Here is a 19,554-nt window from a genome sequence, read left to right as displayed (position 1 = left end):
AGATGATAGGTGAGTTATTACATTCCAAAGCAACCATTGATCTTTTAAAATGACTTTTGGTAAGTATTATAATAGTGCAAATCAGTGATCAACCAAACTTACCAATTCTAGATTAATCTATTCTAATATCTTCCCTATAAACCAATCTTCCCTTCCAAACAATAAAAGTACTACCATTTGTGTTTAACCAATGTGATGGTCTAGTGTTGATACAATGTATAATCAATCTATCGATATTCACAACAGATGCATGTTCTTGTCTAATTATAATTTGATCACTTCCTTTTTGAATTTGATCGCTTTTATCTGTAAGTTGATCGATTTCCAGCTGTGTCGATGGGTACTTTCTTATTCATGAAGTTGGAAACGATTATTAGACCATTGCATGGTAGGTAGATTGTTATTGTGATTATTATTATTATTAAAATCATTCATCGCCATGGTGTCTTGACCAACAACATGACATGGTCACACATTTACATATGTCTCGAAACCATTGATTGAAACAGCCCTTTGAACTATTCTTTCAAACCTATGATAAAAAAAGATAGTTAGCATAATAATTAATATAATGAAAGTTACTATACAAATGTCACTACTTACCTTAGTAAACCTATTATAAATGTATTTGGAATCGTACATAAAAAATGATCATATGATATGGGATGAACCTAGATATAGATATTGGGAAAGTAGAGTAGTAGTAGTAGTAGCTATTACTTTAAAGTTATATTTAATCTGTATTATAATGTTGTGTAGTGAATAGACGATCGTCGTGATTAAACAACAAAGCGACTTGGTGGGAAAAAATGAAATTTGTGAGGGAAAAAAATTGATACTTAGAGAAAAAAAAAAAATACTTAGAGATAAAAAGTATACAAATAGTTTAGATAGTAATAAGAAAGAATAGAAGAGCAGCAGAGCAAGACAATGTTGTGTATATGTATATTAGATTAATAGAAGTGCATTAATGCTGAAGAAGTTTATTTCTTTTGCTTCTTTTGGAGGGAACCCTTCAATGGACCCAAAACCTTGTGTTTTTCTTGTGAGGTTTGATAACGGCCGTGACCAGACTTGCTACTGGTGTCAATAAACTTAAGACTGAGATATCAATGAAATGAAGGGTTTTAACGTTAGTTTACATGGTTTAGAGCGTAAATAATGAGAAAAAGAGGTACAAAGTTGTAAATTTGACCCAATTCCTTTGTTTCTTCTATTATTTGTGTACTTACTTGATCTTTTCGAGACCAGCACGGGTGACGTTTGGACGAATAGACTTTCTGAGAGTGATGACACGCTTGGCTGGACCACCAACGCAACCCTTGACCATGATGAATTCGTTACGAACGACACCGTAGTTGAGGAAACCACCCATTGGGGTAATGGTCTTGGCGGTGATATCGAATTCAGTGGCACCAGTTGGGATCTTTGGACCGGTAGTTGGTTGAGCCTTTCCGATACGGTAGATCTTCTTGTTGGTTTCGACACGGTGGAAGAAACCCATTTGACCAGCACGTGGGACGGTGGTGCTGACACGACTTGGATGCCAAGCTCCAATACAGGCAACCTTTCTGAGACCCTTGTGAGTCTTTCTTGGGAGCTTCTTGACACCCCATCTCTTGACGACACCTTGGAAACCCTTACCCTTGGTGACAGAGATGACGTCGAGCATTTCGTTCTCGGCAAAGACAGATTCGATAGAGATGGTCTTTTCAAACATGTCGACGGCCCACTTGAGCTTGTCAGCGATGGAACCACCGTTCAATTGGATTTCGAGCATGTGGGCCTTCTTTTGGTGGAGAGCGGCAACCTTGGCTGGTTGAGAGTGAGCAATGACACGGATGATGGCACACTTTCTCTTGATGGCTTCGACAGCGTTGGAGATCTTGATGGTACCTTCCTCAAACTTCTTAGAGTACTTGGTGAAGGCGAGTTTGTTCTTGGACTTGCACCAGGACTTGTAGAAGTGACGACGGAACTCGTTGCTCAAATGTTGGGCCCAGACAGTCTTGTAGGCACGGAGACCCTTGAGGGTTTCGGTGTAACCGACCAAACCGACAACGACCATTGGTGGGGTTTCGATGATGGTGACGGCTTCGACGATCTCCTTCTTGTGCATCTTGGAGCCGAGCTTCTCGAGGTCACGGACAATATGGGTCATACCGGCCTTGTAACCAATGAAGGCAGTCAAATGGACTGGCTTGGAACGGTCATCCTTTGGGAAGGACTTGACGTGACCTAAAAGTCTGTTGGCCTTCTTTCTTGGGAGGAAACCAAGGGAACCATGACGTGGAGCTAAGAACAAAGATTGATATATTTGTTAAATGATTGTCACGGATACGTTGTTGTTTGTAGTGTGTAAGAGATAGAAAGATATTTGGAAAAGAAGATAGAGAGAGGGTATTCATTTATGCCTAGCAAAAACCACTCAAGCACAGCCAGCAATTACCATCATCGGTAGCCGTATGTATGAAAGTGAGGTATTAAATGAAGGAAAATGATAATTTAGAAAGAACCATTTAATTTATCACCTGAAGCCTTTTGAAATCATTTTTTGAGTGTTACTTGTTTTGCTGTTGCTGTAGAATAATAATTATAATATATATTTTCTTTTTATATAAATATATTGTAGTAGTAGTAGTTTAAAGAGTAGATTAGGAATAGTAATAGAGAGTAGAGAGAGTATAGAAATTAAATAGAATATTAAATTATAATTTATAAGTACCTTCGAACTTTCTGTGAGACATTGTAGATGCTTTGAAGAGGATAAACTAGAAAAAAACTTTATCTGGCCTTGTTTTGTATGAGTTTGATCGTTCCGCGAGAACAGAGGGCCAAAAAAAAAAAAACGAAAAAAAATTAATTTTTCATCGTCACTTGACTTGGTTTAAAAATTTGCCTGTCATTGTAACGGTTGCGAGAGATACATCATAGAGAGCGATAAGGGCTGGTTCACGCGCTTTCGTGTCAAGACGAGGAAAAAAAAAAGATAACAGAGAAACTCATAACTTTGATAAATTATTTCTTATTCTTTGTTTTCTTTCTATTCTTGTCTAGATCTCTTTTAAAAACATTAAATTAAAAAGTCAACGATCGTCGTGATTGTCTGTCACTTGATTATTATTATTAATACTTTCAATGACTTTACTAGTAACCCTGTTACCAACAACAACAACGATCAATGATCATGTGTTACTACTACATTTGTGATAGAGTTGAGTAATGGGGTATAATATTATTATTATTATTATTATGTATACGATAAATAAAACATATTCATATTCTTTGATCGATCATCTCATCTCTTCATAGCTTTGGGGTTAATTGAATGAAGGATGTTTTTAAAATTTAATTAGAGGAAAAGTGAATTCTTGACTAAAAACCTCAATTTTCTTCTATTTGTTTTAGTTGGTTTAGGAATATTGTTAGATAGAGATATTCGATATTCATCTCTTCAATTTAGAACAAGCGACAATATAGAGATATAGAGATATAGTATAGATCACACTACACTTGATCAAATTCATTTCTTTTGTTGTTCAAAGAAAAAGAAGAAAATGGATCAATTAAATAAACAACTTCAAGAACAACTTCAACAACAGCAACAACAGCTTCAACAAGGAGGTCAACAACAACAACAACAAAACAATGGTAATTGGATGTCAACAAGTTCAGATGTATTAAATTATTTTGATAGTAATAATAATAATAATACAATGATAACACCATTGACAAAACAAGATACTATTAGTAACATGTTGAATGCTGGGTTGACTGGAGCAGGTACTACATCTTTATTACCAAATGGAGGTGATGCACCAAACAATAGTTTGGATTGGGCTAGTGGTCGTACAAACAGTTTCTCTTCATTCTCTTTTCTACGTACTTCAAATATAATGTCAAACGATACTACTACTTCTATCATTAATACTCATAATCAACCTTTACAACAACAAATATTTAATCCATATATTAATAATACATCTACAAATAATAATAATAATAATATTCATATGGGTGATTTATCAACACATAATCCTTTACATCATCTTACTTCTACCACCTCTACAACCTCTACAAATAATGGTTTAAATACATCAGTAACAATGTCATCATCACAACAAAGTTCACCAATGAAAGAAGATGATTATGAAGATCAACCAGCTACGCCACCTACACCACCTATTCATACACCACCAATTCACCACTCTACACCACCAATTAGCTATGGAAATAGTTTTCTTCAAGCTGGTGATATGAATTTAATGTCATCTAGTGTAGTTGGTTTAATGGGTCAACAAACAATGTCAAATATTTTCCAATTTGGTGGAAATAATAATAATAATAATAATAATAATAATAATAATAATAACAACGGACAACAAAATACTGGTAGAAGTGGAGAATTTCAAATCAATGAATATGAATCACTAACTAAAATGCAAAGAACAAATACTCAAACCTATGAAGCACAAATTAACAAATTACCTGTTGAAACCAATTTGGATCTTCAAATTAGTTTACTTAGGTCTCATACTGAACGTATAGAGGGTGATGTTGAACGACTCAAACATTCAAGCAATTCAAATCTTTCATCTCATTCTTTTCTTCAAAATCAAGAATATACTGGCACAAATACAGAAAAAATCTCTCAAGAATTTTATAATAGTCTTTTAAATCGTTATCATGAAAGAAATGAAAGGTTTTTAAAGGTAAAAAAAAGAAAATAGAAAAAAAAAAAAAAGAATCAACAACAAATATTAATACTATTCTCTTTCTCTTTAGGCAAAAGAAAATCAAATTAAAGTAATTCATAATAATGATATAAATTTGGCAAGAGAATTACAAGTAGTTTATACAGATATGAAAAAACATATTGAAGAGGAAAAGATGGAATTAAAGAATCTTTTATCAAAAACCATTCTTCAACCACCTGATCTTCATCAAATTCGTGTTACCATTGAAGGTTTAAAATCTCATCATCGTATTGTAGATGTACTTTATACTGAATTACAATATATTTTAAACAAAAAGAAACCTGAAAGGTAAAGAAAAGAATAATCATTTCATTTAAATCATAATCATTTATTAACCATCTATTTTTCATAGTTGTTGTGCAATTATATTATTATCACAACCACCATCACAAGTACTTTTTATTAAAAAGGTGATACCAGATGCATACAAGGTTGAATTGGTAACTGGTGTATTATCACCTGAACATGTTAGTCCAGTAACTGCCAAACTTGACAAGGCAGAATCAAATTCAAAAAAGGAAAAGTCTGCTCTACCAATTGAAAATTATGAAATCCCATTTGAAAAAAATAAGGCTACTTTTACAAATTTAAAGTATATATATAAATTTATTATTTATATTTATTTATATTTATTAATTTTCTTTTTTCTTTTTAGGATAAATGCATCAACAAGAATGACACCAACACCATTAAAATTTTCAGCAACGATTAGAGATAAATCAAATAGACAAGGAAAACCAATTGAAAGTGTACCAACCAATCCAATTCTAGTCATTACCAATGAAAGTCAATGGGCAGAGGCAGCAGGTAAACTATTGATTGGTGAAGCCTTTGAAGACAAGGATGAAATTAGTTGGGAGTTGTTTGCAAACATGTTGCTTGGTACTCTATTTGTTGCCACTAGTCAAACACCATACGATCCAAAAAGAAAATTACATACTTGGGAATTTGATTATATTCAACAAACTCATTTCGCAATGAAACCTCGTGTCACTAGACAAGAAGTAAAGGAATTTTGGGTTAAATTTGGTCCAATATTACAAACTATTCATTTTAAAAGACATATTTCTTCACTTTGGTTTGAAGGGTCAGTAAAATAGAAAAAAGATTAAAAAAACAAAAACATAAATATTTATTAATTTTTTTTTTTTTTTCATTTTAGATTAATATATGGATTAATTAGTAAAAATGAATGTAATAGTATATTGTACAATTCACCAGAAGGATCATTTTTAATTAGATATAGTGATAGTTTACCAGGTTCATTTGCAGTGGCCTATGTCACCAATGATGAACAGGAACGTGTCAAACATTTCCTAGTCAAACCAGAGGAAATTGGTGCCAACAAAACACTGCCAGACTATTTACGTGAACGCTATCAATTCCAAGTCCTCTACACTCTAGACCCACCACTCAAAACGTTAAAACCTGTTCCCAAGGACACTGCATTTGCTTCCTACTATAGTAAAAGAATTCAAGAACGTGAAAAGGCTAAAACAAATCCAGGTTATGTTTCTGGTTTATAAATTATTAGAGTATTAAAATAAAAAAAAGAAAGAAATTTAAAATTAAATAAAACAAATTGTAAAGTAAAAAAGTATAGAGAAAAAGTCAACTTGATACTCTATTTATTTTTAACATTATTATTATTGTTACTTAATATATTTAGACAAAGTGTAACCCAAAAAACAAATATTGTTTCTATTGGATAAATAAACACATCCGATTTTCATACTAAAAACTAGTACTCAAGGTGGTAGGTTCAAAGGGTTCATCTTTCTAGTGCTGCAATGACCCGATCAAAGACGTGGGAGCAAGTCCTTTGGTCTTAAGTGCGACACATAGGATGAAAAATGATAAATATTTCTATTCATCAAGTGTCACAAAACTTTGTCAACTTTGATTATGCTACTAATAGTAAACAAAGAACCATACTTTGATCATGGGAACTAAAAAAAAAAAAAACGAACGAAAGTCGTTTTTTTTTTTTTTTAAAGATTACTCACTTACTTTTGGTTGGTAACTCGTTGATAGATCTAATGTTAATCTACCTTGTTGTGTATACAATTATTAGAAGCTCTTAAGAGCTATGTATTTGGGTTGAGTTTGAAGATCTAAAAAAAAGAAAAAAGGTATTCTCTTGCAAGCCCACATCATAAACCATTTTTTTTTAAATCATCGAAGACAGTTATATAAAACACACATCCAACAATGAGTGGCCGACTGACTAGGACTGACAAGGATATAGATTGAACACTCTGTCAGACAGCTGCGGTTATTGTTGACTACCATATAATGGACATTTGTAATGTTTTAGTGACTTTATATTTTATTTAGTCTAATTTAGAATATTCTTGATTTAGAAATAGGAAATCCATAAAGCATTTGAATCTGGTTGAGAAATGTCGTTGTGGAAACCAAAGGAACCACCGGAATAGCAAAGTCTGACTTGGCGGAATGATCCGTTGTCCCATCCATGATTCTGGCTGGCTCTGGTATTGGTGATGATGAATCCAGCATAATGGTCAATGGTTTTGAAGCTAAAGACTTCATGGACACCATCCTTTGCAGTGGAAACGGTGAGAGTATTGTTATCTTCAACATAGGTAAGATAGAAATTTTGGGCATTCTTGATACGGAATTGGGTACGAGCATCATCAACAGGTTCCAAGTACCAATTTTGAATGTCATCATGTCTTTGTATGATTATCGGTTGAGAGTACATGTTTGTGCCCAATGGATATCCACTCTGGCAAAATACCAAATTGAAGCCCTTGTCAGATGGATAGTTTTGAATATCACATGTAAAGGTCTCAACTTCCCACTATAGTGAAAAAGAAAAAGAAGAGGAAGAAGAAGAAAAATATTAATACCAAATGAAATCAGAGTGATCGATTACTCTTCCTTTTTTTTTCTTACATTTTGATCATCTTGACCATCTACAAGATTAACACCAACTCCCCCAGGAACAAGAGACAATGCTTTATAGTTAACGCCACGTAACAGATTGATAACAGTCGGGTTTTGTTGAATTTGCTTGATGGTCCAAACTCTGGCACTTGATTGGTCATCAACATCGGAAGCAAAGCCTAAACCATTGTCTTCGTTTCTACTGTAAAGAACTCGGTTGGTTACAGAGCCATCAGAGTTTTTGGCAATGTTTAACAAGTTGATGTCGTATCCGCCAGAGGTGCCGAGTGGTCTGGCAGTAAAATATTGACGAACCTCCAAAGGGCTGTATGGAGAACCTGGACCGATCATGTGAGGTGCTCCCATGTCGGTTACATCATTGGGGGCTGACAAATAGAATCCAGAAGATTTGTTTCTCATTCTAACAAAATAGGTGGATTTGTAAGCGTCGAGATTGGGAACCGAATAGACATAGGCTGGAGGTAAATTGTTATCTAAAAAGTCTTTAAAATCTGGTACTGTTTGTCCTTGTTCCTTTTCTATAAAATAAAATAAATATTAAATTAAAATAAATAAATAATAACATTATTTAATAACATTATATATATATAACATACCAATCTTGAGTCTCCACCATGCTGGATGAGCTAATAATAAAAAAAATAGTTATTTAAATGGTAAGTAAATGTACAATATATTATATATTTATAAAAATATAAACACATACGTGGAGAAAGGGTAAGTTTGTAGGCTAAAATAGATCATTTAAAAAATAAAATATATAAGTAATTTTGAATGATATATTGTCTTGATATATATGTATATATATATATGTATATATATATATGTATATATATATTTACCTGGATCTGGGGTAGCAGTAATAACAAGATTACAATGTCCATAAACACCCTCTCTCTTTGCACCATAGTAGCAAGTGTTGTTTGATGTATCAATCGTGTTTGTAACTTGGAAAACCTCTGTTAAATCTCCAACCAAAACTCCAAGGAGTGAACCAGCAGTTGCACCAGAACCTCCTAAAAATAAAATAAAAAGAAAGAAAGGTTACTAATTTTGGTTATATATATATGCTTATTAGTTACTTACCACCTTCCCAGTCATCTGGTTTGTATCCTCCATTCTTGAGATCAGTGGTGTAGTCATCTTTCATATCCTTGAATTTGTTTTCATTCATCTCAGAGAATTGAGCTACAATAATAATAATAGAAAATAGGGAATAATTATTACAACTAATATAAACCTTTTTTTAATCATATTAAATTTTACCATAGACCTAAAAATAAATGTGAATATGAATAAGAATAAGTATAAGTATTAAAGTATTCCTTTTGTATTGCAATCTATAATGATGGATAGATAGATAATATTTATCAAAACACAGTACTCTTGTTGAAAACCAGATAGCACAAGCTTTAGCACTTTGAGTTTCTAAAGGTTTCAATACAAACTTTGGTCCTGCAATTGCATAAAATACAACTGGAAATGGGCAAGCTTTAAGAAAAAGAATATTAGCTAGTGATTGATTATTATTATTATAATGTTTGTAAAGTGATAAATAAATACCATTTCTTACTGTCATTGTGTCGACTGCCATGATTTGAATTACTCTAGTATAGAGCTCTATCTACAAAGAAACTAAATGACTTGAAGGGTCAGCGTTGTTTCACATTCATATTTATAGGTTTCCTTCTTCCTAATTTAGATATGTGCGGAGTGTACACACGTGACAAACATAAACACGTGTATAATTGAGAATATGTTCAAAGTCAAACAGATATTGAATAAGGTCCTTTTACCTTTGCAAATGACGTTGACGCTACACGTGGTTTTGCGAAAGGGTAGGTAGAATATGAAACACTAAAAACCGACATCGACAATGCCATGGCGCACTTGTAAGTTGTTCACATAGCGCAACTCTAGATATTTAATTTAAATTCTTCTTTTCAGTGGTTGACATCAATTTGATCAATTAGTGATTGAACTAGTGATGATTGAGTGCTGCTCTATCACATATTGAACATTTGTTATCTTACAAATGCTTTGAATGTTTTAGTGACTTTATATCTATCTATAATTTATTATTATCTGTTTGAGTTGTATCCGTGACCTTTACTTTTTCATCACCGTCACAAGTCCTGGGATTCAAATAAATAATTTTATTTTCTAGATTTAAATTTTTTTCTCATGATTTTACGCTCAATAGAGCTACGCTCTAAACCATGTAAACTAACGTTAAAACCCTTCATTTCATTGATATCTCAGTCTTAAGTTTATTGACACCAGTAGCAAGTAAGTCGAACAAGAAGTCACACTTTTTTTTTTTCCAGACCACAAGAAAAACACAAGGTTTTGGGTCCACTCAAAGGATCGATCTCCAAAAGTAGCAAAAGAAATAAACTTCTTCAGATGATAACTATACTCTTCTAACGATGATTTGAATTGGGTAGGGGTGTATAGTATCCATGTTGTTGAACATGGATATTAAATTAAATATGCATTTATTAAATAAATAGGTTAAAATAAATAAAAGTCGGCCAAAATATTAATTAATTAAATAGTACAATAGTATGATCGATCGATTTGATCATTGATCAATCAATTTACCATTTGCACCAATATGGACGTGAGAATGCTGATGTTTGATTGATATTCATCATTGATTGATGTGAACTATTATTATTATTGTTGTTGATCATTGTATTTGATTGACCAATCGATGATGAGAATTGGTTGATCGATGACATATTGGATAATGTTTCTAAATTAATAAAAGAAAAAATATTAGCATAAATGTTTAAATTAATGACAATGATTATTATAATTATAGGTTATACATACTGAAAAGCATTTTAATAATTAAAGTATTTGGTGTGTTTAAAAGATAACTTGAATATTTAGTTGATTGTTGTTGTTGTTGTTGATTTGATGATATTAAATAATAATGAATTGCAATTGTATTTATAGTCGTCCAAAAGGTGTGTGGAATAAATGAATGGTGTTGTTTATAATAAACCAACACTGATAGAATGTTGTTGTCATCAGTAGAGTGACAATCTGGAAAATGATAGTGTCATGTTTAAACATGGAATTATTCGGATATTCCATAATTCCAATTCAAATTGATTGGAATGCGTTATGTGTGTGTTGTGAGTTGTGTGTGATGATGTATTAATCTACACAATATTAGTTGTGGGTTGTGTTGATGTGCTTGACAAAAACTTAAATTCGATAGTATCTATGATCAAAATGATTCTATCACTACTTTTTCTAAATACCAAAGGTTAATATTAAAGGCAAAAATATGTTTTAAGCTCTTACAATTGTCCAATAAAACAATACGAACCGATGTATGATATTAGCATTCCATCATCAATAATAATATTGTGTGAGTGTTCAAACCCAAGATGGATGACGAAATCAATCAAGTAATATTAGCATTCCCCATTTCCAAATGACATAAATGATGACAACACTCCATACAATTTGTATTTAATGGATAATGCGATATACATGTTGATCAACTTGCAAGATTGATTGATTGATTGATTGATCCTACTTTAAACATAGTCGTGTGATGACAACATGCAAGAGTATAAATAGAGAGTGTCCAAGACAATAAGTTTATAATCATCATCACAATCAAATCAACCCAAGCAACCAATTTAATTAAATTAACTATTCTAAAAATGATATTTAGTAAGTATTATAACACTAAAAAGAATCGACATTATTTATCAAATATACTAACCAATCTATTTTATTCCTATAGCTACTCTTTCAAAGATCTCTATGAAGCAATCTTCATCATCCTATTCTGTATCATCATCATCATCATCGAACCAATTGACCGATCATCATACCGTCCAACTCCAACAACAATCAACCAATTCAATGTGTAGATTTAATCGTCCATCATGGGCATTTGGATACTGTTAATTCAACAAATAATATATAATATAATATTCTAAACTTTACTCTACCTATCGATTATAATAAAGAGAGATATTCATTCATGGTCGACTATAGAATGAATATCTAACAACTAAAATAAACTAAAATAAACTAAATTATTTATTTCCTACCATACAAAATATTAATGAGGCAACTTTTTGGTGGGGTGACCCTCATAGTTTGAGTCCCATTGGCTTTCTCTTTTCATTGGTTCGTAGCACAAGAAGAAGTTCGAGATCAGTGTTACAATTAATAATTAAAATGAAAGAAGTAGAAGAACCAAAACACTTATAGTTAGATAAAATGTACAAGAAAAAGTTTATTGTAAACTATGTAGTTTGGTTTAATCATTCTTTATCGATGAATGATATTTAAATAGGTTGGTCGGTCTATGTTTATGTCAGTGTATATCAACAAGTAGTAGTGCTATTAACAGTATCCAAATGCCCATGATGGACGGTTAAATCTACACATTGAATTGGTAGATTGTTGTTGGAGTTGGACGGTATGATGATCGGTCAATTGGTTCAATGATGATGATGATGATACAGAATAGGATGATGAAGATTGCTTCATAGATATAGAGATGGAGATCTTTGAAAGAGTTGCTATAGATAGAAAGAATATGGTTAGTATTCAAATAGAGATAATCTGACCTGTTATTATTATTAATACTTACTAAATATCATTTTTAGAATATAGAGGTTGGTTTAATTATTAATTAATTAATTAATATAGTTTATTTGGATTGTCTTGATGATAAACTAGATATTCAAAAGAGCTATTTATACTGGATCATGACGGTGTTGATAATCTTTACAGATGTAAACTTGACGACGAATCAGGATGTATCGCACGCGAGTTGTGGTCATGTCATCATTTGCCAATTACCACCATGTGTTCGAACAATCACAACTCGCATGTTGTCATTTCGATATATGGCAACAATGCTAATATCAAGTGTCAACAAATGTCGTCTCTTTTCAAATTGATTGATTTGTCGTCATTCATCTTGGAATTCTTCCTATTGGAATATATATATAACAGCGCAGCGATGATGATGCTGGAATGCTAATACCGTTCGTTTGACGTACATTCCATGTGAAAACGATCATCCTTATCATTCACGTGTTCTATAGTGATAGAATCATTTTGATTAGAGATATTTTTTTTCAACCACAACACCAACACACAATAATATATTGTGTAGATTAATACATCATCACTCCACACGCACCACATTTCCAATCAATTTAAATTGGAATTTTGGAATATCCGAATAATTCCATGTTTATAAATACATGACACTATCATTTTCTAGATTGTCACTCTACTGATGACAACAACATTTTATCAGTGTTGGTTTATTATAAACAACACCATTCATTTATTCCACACACCTTTTGGATGACTATAAATACAATTGCAATTCATTATTATTTAATATCATCAAATCAACAACAACAACAACAACAACAACAATCAACTAAATATTCAAGTTATCTTTTAAACACACCAAATACTTTAATTATTAAAATGCTTTTCAGTATGTATAACCTATAACTATCAACGTTGTCATTAACCTATTAAACATTGATATTAATATTATTTATTTATTAATTTTCTAGAAACATTATCCAATATGTCATCGATCAACCAATTCTCATCATCGATTGGTCAACAACAATCACAATCAATGAATTCATATGATAATAATAATAATAATAATGGATCACATCAATCAATGATGAATATCAATCAAACATCAGCATTCTCTCGTCCATATTGGTGCAAGTGGTAAATTTGATTGATCAATAATCGTACCAATCGATCAATCCTATTCTATTCTATTTATTAAAGCAATTTAAAATTCACCGAGACGAATTTAAATGCAATCTTGGAATCGACCATACCAAATCACTAATAATTAAAACAATAAAATGTAAAATTATTTATTCTATCAATCCAATCCATATTTTATTTTATTTTATACATACATAAATTATAATTGCTACCTACCTTTAGTTGTGTAAAGATGGACCGGTGGATTTGTTTGTTGAATTGAGAATATTTGAACTACAATCAATATTATTCCAATGAATCCCAATTCAACAAACATCTCCAATAAAGACCGGCTTCCAACAATAATTAAACCTTGGTTTTTTTCAGAATACTGATGTGTAGCTCCCTAAAAATAGATATCGATTGCAAAATGAGATAGTATATTATCATGGTATGCAAATTGGTCCGTTAAAAACAGAGTACCTTTACTTAACCATCTGTGTGCACTTCGCCATACTAATTGTCGCCAACTCTAGCAAGTTGGGAATCTGTTTTGTTCAAATTGGCTAAACACTTTCCTTTACATCCACCCTTCTCCAGCAAAGTTGACCTTCTTTCATTAACCAATGATCAAGCTTCCATCAAAAGAGAAAGCTCATCCATCTCCAACATGGTTGAACAACATGACACAAGTCGTTAATCCCAATGCCCAACTCTTGACAAATGAGATCTAATCGGCAGAACACGTTGCTGCCATTTTAGTCTTAAAAATGGTATGTCGCCAGGTCCACATCAACAATCTACCTGCTAGCACTAAATGTAGTAATCTAAACTATGTTGCTAAGCAAGAATCATTACAAGAACTTGTAAACTGTGTCAATGCTTTTATGTCATACCATTACATGTCAATCAACACTAGAAGATCTAAAACTAAAGGTCTCGAAAGTTATTAAAATTGGTGCTCTTCCTCTTCCTCTTCCTTTTCTCTGAACTTGCGACTCTTATAAGTATCTGGGAGTAAACATTCAACTAAATCTATCTATTATATCAATGCATTTGATGATCATTATAAAATAATAACAAAAAAAATCGATGTACAATCATTACTTCTTTGTTTTTTTTTATTGTTTTAATCATTCGAAATATCGATGAATGAAAATAGTAATAAATAGGTCGGTCAGTCTATGTTTGTATATATATATATATCAACAAGTCGTAGTGTATATATCTAATCAATAAACAGCTAACAGTATCCAAATGCCCATGATGGACGACTGAATCTACATAATGAATTGGTTGATTGTTGTTGGAGTTGTTCAAGTTGGTCATTAGAGCTGATCAATTGCTTTGATGATGATGATACAGATTGCTTCATAGAGATAGAGATCTTTGAAAGAGTTGCTATGGGAATAGAATAGATTGGTTAGTATATTTGATAAAAGTTGTATCACCTTATTATTATTAATACTTACTAAATATCATTTTTTCTAGAATGGAGAGATAAGAGTTTGCTTTGGAATTTAATTAATTTGGGTATCGTTATTTAATTAATTGGATGGTTGGTTGGATTGATGATTATAACTTTCATCTTCTTGGACACTCTCTATTTATACTCTTACATTGTTGTATCTACTCACTTGCGTGGTGTTGATGATAGAAAGATAGAATATTTTAAAAGCTTATAATAATCTTAATCTATAACATTACGCACACACGTTAAGCGCTATCATCATCATCATCATCATCATCATCATCAATCGAATGTTGTCATTTGGAAATGGGAATGCTAATATCAAGTGTCGACTGGCTTGATTGATTTCGTCATCTTAATTGGAATAGGAATACTCCTTTTTCATATTGACTTGGAATGATGATGATGTATATGGATGGATAGATACAGCAAAAAATAGTAGTGATAGAATGATTTGATTCTGGATACTATCGAATTTAAGTTTTTGTCAAGCACATCAACACAACACACAACTAATATTGTGTAGATTAATACATCATCACACACAACTCACAACACACACACACATAACGCATTCCAATCAAATTAATATCGGGCATGGAATTCAATGTTTAAACACATGACACTATCATTTTCCAGATTGTCACTCTACTGATGACAACAACATTCTATCAATGTTGGTTAAACAGGTGTTGTCAACCCCCTCAGTGACTGATGATAATCACAAATGATAGACGACTATAAATACAATTGTAATTCATTATTATTTAATATCATCAAATCAACAACAACAACAACAATCAACTAAATATTCAAGTTATCTTTTAAACACACCAAATACTTTAATTATTAAAATGCTTTTCAGTATGTATAACTATAGCCCAATGATGTCATTTCGATTGAATATTTATATTAATATTATTTCATTTAATTTTCTAGAAACATTATCCAATATTTCATCGATCAACCAATTCTCATCATCAATTGGTCAATCATTTAATTCAAATACAATGATCAATAATAGTAATAATAGTTCACATCAATCAATGATGAATATCAATCAAACATCAGCATTCTCTCGTCCATATTGGTGCAAATGGTAAATTTGATCAATGATCTAATTTAATTTATAATTGTATTTTAATTCTATACAAACACAATCCGACCGACTGACCGACGAATGAACAAAACTTTATTTATTTATTTAATTTAAAATAAAATGTACAATAATAATAATAATAATAATAATTATATTGTAATATAGTATATCTAATCTTTTAATTAATTAATTCTTGGGTGCTGATGATGATGAAGATGCATCACCTGATTAGATGATATTTAGATGATTAATAATAATACAATATTAATTGTGCTTGGGACCCTCCGATTGAATTTTAATTATTAACTAATATTATTTAACATTACTCCATTCCAAGGATTTTCAATGATGGTATCTTGATTGTTGTAATTATTATTAATAATATAATTATTTTGATTATGATTCATGTCAGAGTATGTTGGTGGTGATTGTGGTGGTCCTAAAGGATACCGAATTGAAAGCCTGTATAGAGAAGCTATATATTCTAGTCCAAATGATACACCTCTTTGCGCAAACATCATATTGTATTCTTCATTCAACTCATGGATGCTTCTTTTCCTCTATAAATATATGTTGACGTAAATATACATAGTGTGTATAAACAGCAGTTCTATGATTGATTGGTACATACTTTTGAATTGATAAAGAGAAGGTAAGCAATCATATAAAATGAACCAACGATAGCGACTCCAGCACCAGCGTATGTGACTGTATCGTTTTGAAAGAGCATGATCGCAAAGGAAGCCACCATTATAACGGCTAGTATGCCAGTAATGCGACTTAAATCCACCTTTGTCGCATGATTGTAAGAGCTTATGATGGTGGCATACTCTTGTGTACTAAAGACATTACATAGATCGGGTGGGAACTTCTCAGAGAAACAACGGTGCTCTTTTGTAAATTTATTAGGGTCTCCTATAATTATTTTAGTGTGATATGTAAGTAGTGGTGGTGGTGTTGGTGATATTGATATATATATTGATGTCATCGATCTAAACAACAGGTTTGTGTTATTATATATTATATGTCGTTGAAAATCTTTAATACAACAATATGTTGTTTGAAGAGATCTTCGATCTGCAAATATATTGATCAAAACACTTAGAGAGTAGTGCAGCCGATAAGACAACAGCGACTATGATAAATGTCCATTGATCAGATGTCTCTTCAGTACACTCATATGGCAAGTTGGAGTCGTCGCCAAGAATGAGTGCGTTGAAGACGTGATCGAGTTCAACCGATTGAGAGAATCTAGGTTTGTGGAATGTGGTTAAAAGGTTGAATTTTCGACTTTTCCAGATTTGTTGAGAGACTGGATCATCGTTGGTGAGAAGTGTTACTTTGGATGGAATGATTGTCGAGTTGTCTATAACCATTCTACTTGCTATTTTACAGTTTAATAGTGTCCTTCCAACTTGAACTCTGGTCCATATAATTTGATCACCACGTGATATGTCACTTCTGACTTTTAGCTTACCACACTTGTCAAATTCTACTGAATCTGATTGTGTATGGAATATCACCTGCAGTGTGTTGATTGGTGATGACCATACCCAATTAATGATTTTGATTCGATATTTGACTGAATTTGGTGATACTTGAATATCCTCACCAAGAAATGAAGTGGTGTTGGTGTCTTGGTATTGGCCAACCATGACTTGTAATTGTGTGCGTTGATTGAACATTCTTGCATTAAATACTAATTCACCAGCAGATGTCTTCTCCTCTTCTTGCGTCCACACGGCACTATCCATTGATATTGTTTTAATTATTGATTGGTCATGATTGATTTCACGAATGAATTGTATACCAGTTGTGAAATTGACAATCACACCACTAATCGTTTGGTCTGTTGATAAAAGTGACATGCCGTTATCCCAAATCGTTGTGTTGAGCAATTGACTACGATTAACCAACTCTGAACAATCCAATAGGGGTTCATGACCACTGTTACATTTGCATGACCCAAACGTGGTATTGCAAATGCCATGTGACGAGCAATTGTTAAGACACTCTTTCGCAAGAGATACAACTTTGGTTGTAAGCATTCCACCAACTCCAATTTTAACAGTATAATTTAGATCGGTTGAATAAGGTTCAACACTACCCAATGAACAAGTAATTTGTTGATAGTTGTTTTCAATAAACATTGGTGATTTACATTGACTTCCTTGAATCGAAATCAAAACATATGAACTGTCTCTTCCAAAATGATTCCCATTGATTGTAACCTGTGATGCTTGTCCAGGTATAATACTAGTAATATTGTCAATCGCCGGTGCATCTGTTATAGATGTTGAGACACTGACAGCTACCGTATTATTGGTGTTATCACCAAAGTTATCACCAATCAGTGTAACCAATCCATTAGCAGTGAATGATGGATAGACAGCTTTGATAAATGGTGGATATGGTTGCCATGCATAGTGTGCTGAGCTGACTCCACTAGCATCTTGAACAGTGACATCATGAAGTCCAGATAGAGGTGGAACAGTACAAGTGATTGATGTTCCTTGTTTTGAAGTTATTTGACATGATTTTTCAAGTTGTTTGGTTGGATTGGAAAACGTAATGTTGATTGTTTGTATGTTGAATTGTGATAGATTGTTGATTGTTATTGATCCTCCATTTGTACCGATTGATGGAATATATTCTTCTGAAATGGGCTGTAATTCACATATTGCTGTATGAACTTGATCATTAGAACCATTATCATTATTAAAATTCCAAGTCGGTCCTCTGATGTAAATATATTGATCTTCAGCAGCAAGAGTTAAGGATGGCTGGCCTGCATTGAATGTACAATATCCTTTAATAAAAACAAAAATGATTAATACAATTAATTTTATAAAGAGTTGATACTTTTAATAGACATACCCCAACATTGACCAGTATACATATTAAATAGTGGTTGATTGGTTCCTGGTCCACTTGAATAGGTGTAATTCCCAATACCTCTGATGTCTTTACCAGAGACCCATATCGTAGGTGGCCACCACTTGGTTCTAATAAAATCCCATTCTTGTTTTGATTCAACTTGTGACAAGATATGATTTAAATGTATTGTTTCCATAGCCTAAACATTTACTCATCGCCTCTTTGATTGTAGGAGTGGTCAAAAGTAATCCTTTGTATCTGTGACCATTCCCTACTTCTGAGGTTGACCAAACGTATCCTTCACCCTGGATAGGGTCATTTTCACAATGAATAGGTGCAATATTCAACAATAAAAGCATTAAAACAGCTGTTACTATTACTATTAAATGTGACATTGTGATGTATTATTTATCTATTATTGTTATTATTATCTCTCTCTCTTTTACTTTTATGAGTGCCAAACTATACACTTTATCACTCCTTTTAAATGATGTCACTTTTGGCGACAGTTGGTTGACTAAACATCATTTTGAGTGATTCCCATCGCATTCATTGACCGATCGATGCCAACAATCAATCAATCAACCAAACCCAATTTCTTTGAGTCCAAAAAATGGCAGTTAGCACCACACCATAGCTATGCATTGACAGACACAAACCACCGATCGATATAAATCACTATATTA

At 32.4% G+C, this 19,554-nt stretch overlaps 10 protein-coding genes across 10 annotated transcripts; 5 read left to right on the top strand and 5 right to left on the bottom strand.

The window, feature by feature from the left end:
* Nucleotides 1-112: 112 nt before the first annotated feature.
* rpl3 (60S ribosomal protein L3) lies at nt 113-2,747 on the bottom strand (the record flags this gene model as incomplete). Its single annotated transcript, XM_004362533.1, has 4 exons — nt 113-343; nt 481-532; nt 1,233-2,295; nt 2,726-2,747. 4 exons carry the CDS (start codon nt 2,745-2,747, stop codon nt 113-115), a joined length of 1,368 nt encoding a protein of 455 aa, XP_004362590.1.
* Nucleotides 2,748-3,557: 810 nt separating this feature from the next.
* dstD (signal transducer and activator of transcription family protein) lies at nt 3,558-6,283 on the top strand (the record flags this gene model as incomplete). Its single annotated transcript, XM_004362532.1, has 5 exons — nt 3,558-4,712; nt 4,786-5,045; nt 5,110-5,349; nt 5,413-5,844; nt 5,920-6,283. 5 exons carry the CDS (start codon nt 3,558-3,560, stop codon nt 6,281-6,283), a joined length of 2,451 nt encoding a protein of 816 aa, XP_004362589.1.
* Nucleotides 6,284-7,116: 833 nt separating this feature from the next.
* On the bottom strand, nt 7,117-9,571 carry DFA_02981 (uncharacterized protein; the record flags this gene model as incomplete). The annotated part of the gene is made up of 8 exons (XM_004362531.1): nt 7,117-7,581; nt 7,677-8,206; nt 8,285-8,314; nt 8,531-8,704; nt 8,775-8,876; nt 9,066-9,179; nt 9,252-9,312; nt 9,485-9,571. 8 exons carry the CDS (start codon nt 9,569-9,571, stop codon nt 7,117-7,119), a joined length of 1,563 nt encoding a protein of 520 aa, XP_004362588.1.
* A 185-nt stretch (nt 9,572-9,756) lies between these two features.
* On the bottom strand, nt 9,757-11,322 carry DFA_02980 (uncharacterized protein; the record flags this gene model as incomplete). Its single annotated transcript, XM_004362530.1, has 4 exons — nt 9,757-9,823; nt 10,293-10,446; nt 10,527-10,742; nt 11,211-11,322. The coding sequence occupies 4 exons, from the start codon at nt 11,320-11,322 to the stop codon at nt 9,757-9,759; spliced, it is 549 nt and encodes a 182-aa protein (XP_004362587.1).
* Nucleotides 11,323-11,374: 52 nt separating this feature from the next.
* On the top strand, nt 11,375-11,624 carry DFA_02979 (uncharacterized protein; the record flags this gene model as incomplete). The annotated part of the gene is made up of 2 exons (XM_004362529.1): nt 11,375-11,384; nt 11,458-11,624. 2 exons carry the CDS (start codon nt 11,375-11,377, stop codon nt 11,622-11,624), a joined length of 177 nt encoding a protein of 58 aa, XP_004362586.1.
* Nucleotides 11,625-11,694: 70 nt separating this feature from the next.
* On the bottom strand, nt 11,695-12,328 carry DFA_02978 (uncharacterized protein; the record flags this gene model as incomplete). The annotated part of the gene is made up of 3 exons (XM_004362528.1): nt 11,695-11,708; nt 12,074-12,247; nt 12,319-12,328. 3 exons carry the CDS (start codon nt 12,326-12,328, stop codon nt 11,695-11,697), a joined length of 198 nt encoding a protein of 65 aa, XP_004362585.1.
* A 718-nt stretch (nt 12,329-13,046) lies between these two features.
* On the top strand, nt 13,047-13,563 carry DFA_02977 (uncharacterized protein; the record flags this gene model as incomplete). The annotated part of the gene is made up of 3 exons (XM_004362527.1): nt 13,047-13,185; nt 13,268-13,436; nt 13,500-13,563. The coding sequence occupies 3 exons, from the start codon at nt 13,047-13,049 to the stop codon at nt 13,561-13,563; spliced, it is 372 nt and encodes a 123-aa protein (XP_004362584.1).
* Nucleotides 13,564-14,191: 628 nt separating this feature from the next.
* Nucleotides 14,192-14,374, top strand: DFA_02976 (uncharacterized protein; the record flags this gene model as incomplete). The annotated part of the gene is made up of 1 exon (XM_004362526.1): nt 14,192-14,374. One exon carries the CDS (start codon nt 14,192-14,194, stop codon nt 14,372-14,374), a length of 183 nt encoding a protein of 60 aa, XP_004362583.1.
* Nucleotides 14,375-15,746: 1,372 nt separating this feature from the next.
* On the top strand, nt 15,747-15,995 carry DFA_02975 (uncharacterized protein; the record flags this gene model as incomplete). The annotated part of the gene is made up of 2 exons (XM_004362525.1): nt 15,747-15,756; nt 15,832-15,995. 2 exons carry the CDS (start codon nt 15,747-15,749, stop codon nt 15,993-15,995), a joined length of 174 nt encoding a protein of 57 aa, XP_004362582.1.
* Nucleotides 15,996-16,177: 182 nt separating this feature from the next.
* On the bottom strand, nt 16,178-19,263 carry DFA_02974 (uncharacterized protein; the record flags this gene model as incomplete). The annotated part of the gene is made up of 7 exons (XM_004362524.1): nt 16,178-16,215; nt 16,299-16,551; nt 16,623-16,983; nt 17,093-17,514; nt 17,692-18,800; nt 18,854-19,027; nt 19,080-19,263. The coding sequence occupies 7 exons, from the start codon at nt 19,261-19,263 to the stop codon at nt 16,178-16,180; spliced, it is 2,541 nt and encodes an 846-aa protein (XP_004362581.1).
* Between the last annotated feature and the right edge of the window lie 291 nt (nt 19,264-19,554).

This window comes from Cavenderia fasciculata (assembly GCF_000203815.1).
Source record: "Cavenderia fasciculata unplaced genomic scaffold Scf_Dfasci-G-b-205a01.r1-3, whole genome shotgun sequence".
Lineage (NCBI taxonomy): Eukaryota > Evosea > Eumycetozoa > Acytosteliales > Cavenderiaceae > Cavenderia > Cavenderia fasciculata.
Note: the sequence above shows the minus strand (reverse complement) of the source record. Positions and strands in the feature narration are given on the sequence as shown.